General features: G+C 42.6%; 1 protein-coding gene across 3 annotated transcripts in view; it reads left to right on the plus strand.

The window, feature by feature from the left end:
- jade2 (jade family PHD finger 2) overlaps positions 1-10,690 on the plus strand; it is a 155,614-nt gene extending 144,924 nt beyond the window's left edge. For 2 of the 3 annotated variants that reach the window (XM_028031502.1, XM_028031503.1), the window contains exons 13-14: positions 3,387-3,532; positions 3,991-10,690. In XM_028031502.1, the coding sequence (XP_027887303.1) occupies positions 3,387-3,532; positions 3,991-4,698 (854 nt within the window). In that variant the 3' untranslated portion in view covers positions 4,699-10,690. The remainder of the gene's footprint in view (positions 1-3,386; positions 3,533-3,990) is intronic. The other variant, XR_003597285.1, reaches the window with a different exon arrangement.

A 10,690-nucleotide genomic window follows, 5' to 3' on the forward strand; every position in this document is an offset into this window, starting at 1 on the left:
TCAACCCGACCCCATTTAGCCCACTTCAACCCGACCCACTTCAACCCGGTCCGCTTCAACCCGACCCTGTTTAGCCCGCTTCAACCTGACCCGCTTCAACCCGACCCCGTTTAGCCCGCTTCAACCTGACCCGCTTCAACCCGACCCCATTTAGCCCACTTCAACCCGACCCGCTTCAACCCGACCCCGTTTAGCCCGCTTCAACCTGACCCGCTTCAACCCGACCCCATTTAGCCCACTTCAACCAGACCCGCTTCAACCCGACCCTGTTTAGCCCGCTTCAACCTGACCCGCTTCAACCCGACCCCGTTTAGCCCGCTTCAACCCGACCCGCTTCAACCCGGTCCGCTTCAGCCCGACCCTGTTTAGCCCGCTTCAACCCGACTCTGGTCCATTTTTCCATAAACTCCGGTTCATTTGGTTTGGTGTGAATGCTAATCGACCTCTGACCTCTGGTCCTCCAAACCTCGGTCTGGTTCAGTTTGAATGTGAACGCCAAGCGGAGCGGAGACCGCTCCAAAAGCAGGAAGTGGACTACAGCGCAGGGCATTCTGGGTAAATACAACCAAAGCTAACGTGCTAGCCTAGCGCTAGCAGCAGAAATGGCTCCTGGTCTTCAGCCAAAGACTAAAGAGAAATCCTCCAACACTAAAATCTGACGCCTCCATCTTGTTTCCATCTGGTGAAGAAGGAAGTTGCTCTCAGTGTCTTCAGAGGTTTTTGTGTGGTTTCCTTCAGTGGTTCTTGGTGCAGCGCCCCCACAGGCCAGGAGGGGAACAGGTTGGTTTGGGTCAGAACCACAGCAGCTGGAGGTGGAGCAGGTGATGGAGTTCTGGTTCCAGTAGAACCGGGTCGACCGGACTGAAGGAGGAAAATCATCTTTAATAATTATAAATACTATAAATTCAGATCTGCACTAAATGTTAAATCACAACTGAAAACACTGCCTGAGGTGTTATGCATCCAGACTCTGCTTGCTGATAATATATTTAAGGAGATTTTCATTGCCACACTTTATATAGATTTTCTTGACTAAGGTCTACTTACACACACACACACCCACACACACATGCTTCCTGTAATGCAAGGCTACAAACGTTAAAGTAGAACATTATTTACAACAGTTTAATGAGCCAAAGGAATTGATCAGCAGGTATTTTAAATGGGCGCAACATGAATGAGATGATTAATGATGGAACTTCTGTAGGTTTTATAGCTCAACTGTTTGAGTTGTTGAAACTTTCCTCACCGATGGAAACTTTACACGTTGCTGAAACTCGATGCTGAGCATCAGACACCTGAGAGAGAAACTAAAGGTCAGGGTGCAAAATACGAACCAAAATGGATTTAAAATTTTCTCCAGGATGTTTCTTGTTATCACTGCTGGCGGTAGAAAATGTCTGGATGTATAAAACCCAGTCACAGTTTGTCTCCTCTTCACCCGAGCTGTTTGTGTTTACATCAGTAAACTGTGATAACTAGCAGCCTGGTCTGGTTGTGCTTTATCTCCATTTCTAGTCGTCCTTGTTTGTCTTCTCACTGGATTTGTCGCCCATATCTGTCCATCTGGCTCTGTGTTATGAAACCCCATCTTCCTGTTTATTTTGCTTCTTTTTCTTCCACCTGACCGCAAAGGGGATAAGAACTGCAACTTGACGCGGCATGCATGCTGGGATACGGTCACAGAAATTGCGTTTCCATGACAAATAAGTCAGTGTTTGTGTTTGGTTTGCTGCTGTTGTTTTCACCAGGGTCAATTTACGTGTCTGACTCCGCCGTCCATTATCAGTGTTATATATATAGTATGCTGCTCTCAGTGTGCCGTCTCTGTGTTTGCCTTTGCATGCCGTATGTGTTCATATCTCACTCTCTCAGTGTGTGTGTGTGTGTGTGTGTGTGTGTGTGTGGGTGTTGTGTGTCAAGCCATCTGTTCCCTGTCGGGTCTGGTCCTGCCTCTTCCTCTGTGTTTTCAGAGACGAAGATCCACCTTTTCTCTCTCTGAAGCAGCAGGTTATTAGCTCCAGGTCAACATCGATAAATTAATTTTTTTTTTATATTGTAAAACAAAAACGATGTTAATGGTGTTGATGTTTAAAGCTTTTTGCTTGTTTGCTTCCTCTAAATACATATTTCTCATGTGATGCCACACTTCCAGTCTTAAAGGGCCAGTATTGTGATTTCCAGGCCGTTCTATTGCATAATCCAGTAACTGTTTACCTTCAGTTGTTGTAAACATGCTTATGTTTATCAAATAGGACTTTAAAACAAGTTTTACTTCCTGATTCCTGTTTGAAATTGGGCCTCTGTGTCTTTAAATCTCCTGCTGTTTCTGAAGCTCCGCCTCCAGGAAGCCGTCCCAACATGGCTCCTCTATTAACGTTTTTACCAGCGTTGCTCTGAGCAGCAGCTCCTATAATGAGCTCAGTGGGTGATTGCTAATTGCTGCTGGCTAGTCTGGAGGAGCTGAGTGGGGGAGGAGCCTTGAAGGTCCACCCAGGTGTATCAACAGCTGAATGGTTGCCATGGAGATTAACATGGAGGGAAAAACATTATAACATGATGCAAAGCTGAAAAAGAAAATTTTACATGATACTGCCCCTTTAAATCTGATTTTCTGAGACCTGCAGATACTTTTCGAAGTAAAACCCATGAATATCTTATTTAGTGTGAAACGTGTCCCTCTGGTTTCTAACCCGAGCCGTAACCATAGCGACCTTCCACCAGGTGACATGTGGGTGTTTCTTTTCCTCCTTCCTCCCTCTGGTCTGCTCTGTCGTTTCCTTCCTCACACCTCTTCCCCGTTTCTTGTTTTCTCCTTCGTCACCTATTCCCTCCCTCAGAGCTCTCCTGATTCCTGCAGAGGCATGCTGCGTCATGGAAACAGCCGCTGTGTGTGTGTGTGTGTGTGTGTGGGGGGGGGGGGGGGATAGCTGGTGTTAAACGCACCCTAACAGCACCTCCTGCTGTCCTGTTGTCGGATTATTACAGGCGGTTTAGGATTTACAGGAGAGCCTTTTTCTCTGAAACTTCCTCTGTGGTATTTCAGGTATTTTGGGAACGTTGCAGATTTACAACAAGAATTTAGTTAAAAAGGAAAACAACAACAAAACTATTAAATACAACAAATCTTTAGCAAGCCGAGCAACTAAAGCTGCTTTGTTTAAATAATGATACAGCATGAGTATCATTTTTGGGTTCTCTGCCCACCTCTGCTCTTTGATATGTACTTTATAAGTTTTAATTGCTGGTTATATTTCTAGCACTAATATTAAAGAAACTGTTAGCTAATAAGCAATTTCCCCCTGGAGATTAATAAGGTATATTTAATTCTGTTGTAATGAAGTTCAGCAGAAATGTGACTCGTCTTTGTTTTTCTGTCCTGTCAGGTTTGTCCAAGTCGTTTCCGTTAGAAAGCTCTCTGTTCGACAGCTGGCTGGCCAAGTCGGTCCAGATCACCGCGGACGACATGCTGAGCCAGTGGGCTCTGGACGGCCAGCACAACCACAAGGGCAGCAGCCTGCTGTCCGACCAGGTACGGCTTGTTATTTTAATGAATGGGAACAGGAGGGAGATCATTTCTGAAGCTGCTTTGGCTTTTACAAAAACTATTTTAATAAAATGTCGTATTATTTGACTTATTAATTTATTTTGTAATCTTTACAGTCTGTTGAGCATGAAATATTATTAAAACAAGATTATATTTCTTGCTTGAAAGTTATTTCTAAGTTAGTTTAGTCTTATTTCAAGTGTATTATATTTGCTCAAAACTAAACAAAAATTACTTGGTGAGATTTTGTTTTTGCAGTGTTTACTGGAAACTTTCAGATCCCTGCTGACAATAAGACGATCTTCCTGTGATATTTCTGGAGTTAAATGTGTTAGTCATGCAGCGTTTCCCTCTGTTGATGGACTTATTTAAAGTTCTTCCATCTTAACCATTTTCCTCCTGCTGACCCGTTTCCTCTCTTCCTCCTCCTCCTCTTCCTCCAGCTGATGCAGGGCGAGGAAAGCCTCCTGAACCTCATGATGGAGAACTCTATGCAGTCGGCGTGGAAAACGCCTCAGCTGGGCCGGAAACCCAGAGGAAGCAGCAAGCCTCGTTCTCGAAGACCGAGCGGCGCCGGCGCCGGCGCCCAAAGGGTGTTCGGGTCGGCCGCGTCCAGCAGCCCGTCCACAGCCAAGGGCTTCTGGGAAAAATCCAGCCACGCTGGCCGCCGAGGGGAGAAGCCCAGAAGCTCATCCAAGGCGGGTCACCACCACCAGACCAGGAGCTGCGACCCGAACGGCGACCCGCCGCCGCAGCCGCCCATCTCCAAGATGGATTCCTGCCACATCTCGGAGGAGCGCGGCCGCTGGGACAGCGTCCACATGGCAACCGGTTTGATGGCGAGCGCTTCCCCTTCACCGGCCTCCAGTCCGGGAGCCGCAGTGCCTGACGCCGGGGCGGTCCTGCGGGGGTCGCGGCCCCGCCCGGCCCGGCAGGGTAAAGCGAGGTCAAGGGTCGGGGGACTGGACTCGATGGACCTGCCGCTCACAGGGAAAGGCGCATCGCTGCTGGACGCCGCCGCCGAGACTGATGGGTACTTCTCCGATGGAGAGAGCGATTTGGAAACACGGTCCGGCGGACGAAAGCTTCGGCTGCCACAGCTGCATCCTGCCAACGAGGATCTACTGAGGAGGAGTGTCCTGGCGTCCTAAACAAAGTCAAACCAAATCGGTGGTACGGAGCAGCGTCCCAGCTCTGACTCTGCCTGGTTTTCTGAATGTAGCTGTATGCCGACCGTACAGTAAAGCTTCTCCACTGGACCGCAGTTCGCTCCTCATACTATAGGAAACTAAACATTCGTCTTTTGTATATTTCTAACTCATCTGGTTGTGGCCTGGTGTCTGCGGTTTGCTTCAGACTTGGGAACAAACACTTTGGGGCATTATTATTCTTCTTACTCACGCTGGTTCCAGGGTATGCTTTAAGGTCCGAGCTGCATCCAATGAGTTATCCTCAAAATATTCAGATTTCTTAGCAGAGCTGGCATGAATATGTGCAGAGGGCAGCACAGGACAGCATCTTCTCAGCCTTGAAAAGCACAATAACTAGTCAGTCATGGAAGCACTTGAGAGTAAAACAAAAGCTCATTCAGGGCCCGGGTCGATTTCAGACGCTGATTTTCTCATTTTTCATCCCTTAAAAGCAGAAATATTACAGACTAAAGATTGACCCCAACCCCGCCGCTGTGTCAGACACAAACTCACATATACACTCATCGTAGTATGGTTTAAATCAGGGGTGTCCAAAGTGCGGCCTGTGGGCCATTTGTGGCCCTTGGATTAATTTTGTGTGGCCCCAGCTGCAATATTTTCTGCTTGGGGATTTTGGCCCCTTGGTGCCAAACGTTTGGACACCCTTGGTATAAATACTTAATCCAATCTTTCTCCATTGCTGCCAAATTCTTCCTAAATCAATTCTACCCCCTAAATCTTTACAAAAATATCAGTAGAGAAACGTTGTGCCTTGCGTCACTTCCTGTGACCTCCCACAAAACAATCAGTGAGTGAATCAATCAGCCTCTCAATCCAAATTTGTAACAATCAAAGCGAAATAAAATCCCAACAGATTGGTTGCCATGTAGCCACTGGGTGTCTTCACCATAATGATTGAATAGTGCCTAAAAAACAACAAAAAAAACAAACAAACATGCAGCGTTTGCCATTTTTGTAACCAATGCATCTGCAGCACTTTGCAAAGCAGAGCCACAGAGATGCCTACTGTTACGAGCCGCCCCTGAACGCATCACAGCAGCAGAGAGCCTTAAAAACAAGAGCTTGGCCAAGTTACACCATGTTCCAGCTTTCAGCAGCCCTGCAAGATATTTGTTGCTCATGTTTGATCTGCTGGGATAAAAACAGCTTTTCTCCTTCAGGTCTGAGCCCATTTCAGTCTGGTGGCTTTATAATTCAAAAACCACCAAAGAAAATCTACATTTTATTGTGAATTTATGAATCAAAGTTTATTCGACTTGAGACGTCAGTAGAATCACAGAAAATCGTTTCTGCAGCGCCCTTGAAAAGCAGCTCAATCTACTGATTTATATTTATATTCAGTCTTCCTGGTGTAAGCACTTATTTCAGTTCTCTGTGTTTATGTGAGAAAAAGTTTGTAGTAATGTTATAAAACAAAGGAAATACTCAAGCTAAAAACAAAGCCCTCACCCAAACTTTGAGATTTCCAAAAGACTAGAAATATATTTAAAATCTAGATTAAAATACTAAAACAATCAAACTTTGTTACATAGTGAAGCCCAATGGAAATCAAAACCAACTGGGAAGAGATAAATCTATTACTACTGCAGACCACCTCCAAAAATACCTAAAGCTACAGATCTTACTGGTTTAAACATTAAATCTACCTTAATATTTACAGCAGAAACATTTAATATCTACATTCATCCTTATTTCCGTTCAACAACCAATCAGCACCAAGGAAGTTGAGTTGTGCGCCTGGATTGGTTGCTTTATAAACATCAGTCGATAGCGTGTCACAATTATTTTTTATGCTTTATTAAAACTATTTTTCAAACATTTCACTGATTCAGAAGATAAATTACTGGAGATCCCAAACTTTTCATTGAGTTTTCTGCAAATTATCTGCAGGAACTTCACTGATGTGTAGAGAATAAAACAATGTTTAAGCTTCCTAAGCTACGTTTTAAAAATGAGGAGCAAAGCTACTTCCCACGTTATTGGCTGGTGTTTACAAAGCATCCAATCAGGAACACTGTTCATGTTCATTGGTGCTGAAGATGTTAGCTTCCACTGCGCGTATATCTGGTTTTGAACCATCAAAATCTTCATTATTGGAGGAACTGTCCAGGATTTTAGCTAAGTGTTGTGGTTCAAGTCAATTCCAACTGATTTAAGTCGTTGTAGATGAAAAATATCAGAATAAATTGGTTAGTTCAGGTCATTATGTGTGTCTATGCAGTTTGCTATGTTTTTTTGGAGGTTTTTTTTAGCGGATTGTGACACCAGCATGGCGTTCTGATCAAACCAGACTTGACCAAGCTCCTGTAGCAAACGGCTCTACTGCAAAAACCGTAAACTATCACAGATAAAGCATGAATCAGCGCCCCGGACTCCTGAGTTCCCAAACCGAGCTGCGCCTCGTTTTACTGAAGAGTCACACATCTTATCCTACAGAGTCGTATTTTCTACTCAAGAAGCTGTTTGCGGTATTCTCAGGGGTTAAAGAAGAACTTTTAAAAAGAATTAATACAAGATTTAAAAATAAAAAAAAACATGTATGTAAAATTATATATAATACACACATATATCTATGTAAGGTGAGGTATGTTTAGAAAGTTTGTTTGGCAAGAGTCAGTTTGATTTCCAACACCACTACTACTGAGCAAGTGTCTTCTGTAAGTGTGAGCTTCAGGCCCGGGTTCAACGGCTCTGATTTCACAGATCATCATCAGGATGAAGGCTGTCCTGATCAACACAAATCAATCAGATCGACTGATTAGAGCGAACTGCTTGAGCCGGGCCTGACACACAGCCTTTTAGTACAGATCTCTTTCCATCCTGCTCTGTTTTATTTCACTTTATTTTCTGTAGACACATTCTGACTGGTGTTTAGGAACGACCATGCCAAAGAACAGATCTGTGTATCAAGGCAGCATATTTACATCTTGTCTACACACACACGCACACACACACACACACACACACACTCTGTCTCTGGACTGCAACGTAAAGTGAGTTTGATAAAGTGTTGGAAGGTTTTGGTCACTTAACACAGATTTCCAACACGAAGCTGGTCTAACAGGGTTACAAAGCAACAGATGAATAGTTTTCTATGGATGTGTGGTTCTGACTTCCTCAGAGAGAAACGCAGAGTTTATGACAAGCGATGGCACTGTGTCCTTTTCGTTCTTCAGGGGATTTACACGGCTGTGTTGTATTGTGAAAATGTCTCTTTACTCAGAGTTTCTGAATTCGTGCCGTAGCCTGGAGGAAGTCGGACTTCTGCTACGTCTCAGACACGACGACGTGTCTCTGGAGTGACGATGCTCATTCCAGCCTCATGCGTCACCCAGACATATTAATGTAATCTTGGTTTCAGTATTCAGAGTAGCCTGATGTTGTAGACGGTGGTTTTAGATGAGGCCTGTACGGCCTCCACATGTAGTAGCAGACGCTGAGGCTGCACAGCACAAACAGAAGAAATCAAACCTGAAACCAATCAGCAGATATTTTAACCCTTTGCTGTGCAGCCTCAGCAACCAAACCTGGTTTATTATTCTGTATTTACAGTGTGGCTTCAACGCCCTCTCCTTCCGCTTCATAGATGCTGTAGACTGGATTCTTTATTATTTTTCACTAGCATTCAGCTTCAACGTGTGGTATGCTGGTGCGGCCGCTGGCTCACTACTCCAAATGTGATCTTTGAGTTTTGCAACTCTGACAACAGAAATACACATTTTCTACATCTTGTGGGTTAGTTCTGTGAAAATTTGGTCCACTAGAAGAAGAATCGGTAAATAAACGAGTATTTAGGATAAATCCATATTATAATGTGCCTGTCACTTTAAATTTGAGTCAATTTATCACTTAAAATACAACAGCCGACTCAATATTACACGAGTCGGCTGTTGTATTTTAGACTCTTCTTTGCAATTTCAATATTTGACAACTGCTGGCTCTAAATTACATGACGGCAGGTCAGAAAACAACATTGACTTTGAAGCGTCTCTGGGGGAAAACGATGAAACGCTGGTTAAAGGCCAGCGCCTGTTGCTGCAGGTAATGGCCATTTTCCCTGCGGTTTGATTAATCTGTTGCAAAACTCAAGACGAGACGTTTTCTTACAAAGAAACCAAATCCTGAGAGAAATAGCTCCACCATGTGACCCCACCTGCATACCACTGGACTCTTACACAATATTCACAGTTACAATAATGTATTATACTGTTCAACTAATAGCTACATTTTCATATTCAGTGTTTTTAAAAAGCCTTTGCAGACGTTTTATTTGGTTGGTAATACTTAGTTGTATCAAACTAGAAAGCTGACTCATTATCTGCTTCCACTGGTTTTACTGGCGCTTTGCTCTCCTTTCCAGTTAAAGTTAAAAGTTTAAAATCTCAACATCCACAACAGCTGTGCAGATCAGAACTTCATCCTGAAACAGCTGCTGTGGAGGAAAAGACAGGAGGTCAGAGAGACTTCAGGAGGCATAAAGTTTGTTTTAATTACAGTCAACTTGATAGAAAACCTTAAATGTTTTTATATTATACAGTAAATACAACTAAATACTCATTACTCTTTTCTTCTTTAACTGCCTCTTAAATGTGATGCATTTAATGGTTAGGCAGCTTCACAGATTTCTGTTATGAATGAAGGAAGATTTATTCGCAAAACATGAAAAAGTGGAATATTACTCAATAAAATGAAAATTGACAAGATTTTACACTATTGTAAAATCTTGTCAAATAAAGGTTAAATAGAGATATTTAACCTTTATTTAAGCAGGAATTATTTCCTTTTCCTACTGAAATAAAAAGTTAAATGTTGATTTTTCTCCCTTTAAAATGATAAAAAGAGTAAATACCACAAAGTTGAAATTTGTGTTTGGAAATAATTTAACCATTAAGGTTAGCAGCTGCCTTACCGCTTTATTTTACATAAATATTATTTAATGGAGAATTCATTTGTAGTAAAGATGCACCAAAAAAAAAAAAAGTTGTATTTTTAAATCCCACAGAAAAGTGAATTACCAAGATTATCTCCGTTTATGAATCAACGAATATACGGCTAACATTTTTATCATTTTTCTTTTATTTTAAAATCTACATTCTTAGTTTGGTGCATTTAAAAATCTGATTTACTGATTTTCATCCAACAGAAATTACTCTGAGACTAAAGATAATCAGCCTTAAAATGATTTACTTCACAATGTAGATGATCAGTTGGATGAAATGTGGAGCCTCTTTGACTCCACCGCTGAGGAAACAATTTTTTTTTTAAAGTGTTGTTTTTTTTTCTATCATCTTTAAACAAATTATTTTCTCTCCATTGCAGCTTTTTACACTAAAGCTCTGATCTGCATAATCAGAGCACCTTACTGCATCATTTTCCTTCCCATCACCAGCAAACCAGCGTTTCCGCCTCTCAGCCCTCCATCCTGGTTTGTTCCTCCACTCCTGCTCTACTCAGCGATCAGCTTTTTGCTTTCCTTTAGAAACATATTTTACTCACAAAAAGCCAGAATAAATGTGAACATCAGTAGCTTTAAGGACAAATGCTGACAGTGGCAGACGGGTTTAAGGAGGTAAAACATTCGCGCTCTGCTTCATTCTCACTCAGACATGTGGAGGAACTGAAGCCAGAAAAACAGAACAAGTTGTTCTCTCTGCGTTGTGTCTGCAGCCTTTCCACAGTCAAGTTAGCACACGGCTAATATAAACAATAAAACGCATGCAACTTTTTAAGCTTTCTCTGCTCTCACTGATGCTCCTCGATTGCAAAGTGCAACAATCAAATCAAGCAAGCACTAAAGGAACGGGAAACATGCATTTAATAACTCGCTGATTATAAGAGGGATGTCAAACTCACTTTTATTTTTGGCCATATTGAGATTATAAAAGTCTAGTTCTGGCAAAATGTATTGATAAAACCCATTAACAAACATACT

The sequence above is a fragment of the Xiphophorus couchianus genome, chromosome 11, assembly GCF_001444195.1.
Source record: "Xiphophorus couchianus chromosome 11, X_couchianus-1.0, whole genome shotgun sequence".
Classification (NCBI taxonomy): domain Eukaryota; kingdom Metazoa; phylum Chordata; class Actinopteri; order Cyprinodontiformes; family Poeciliidae; genus Xiphophorus; species Xiphophorus couchianus.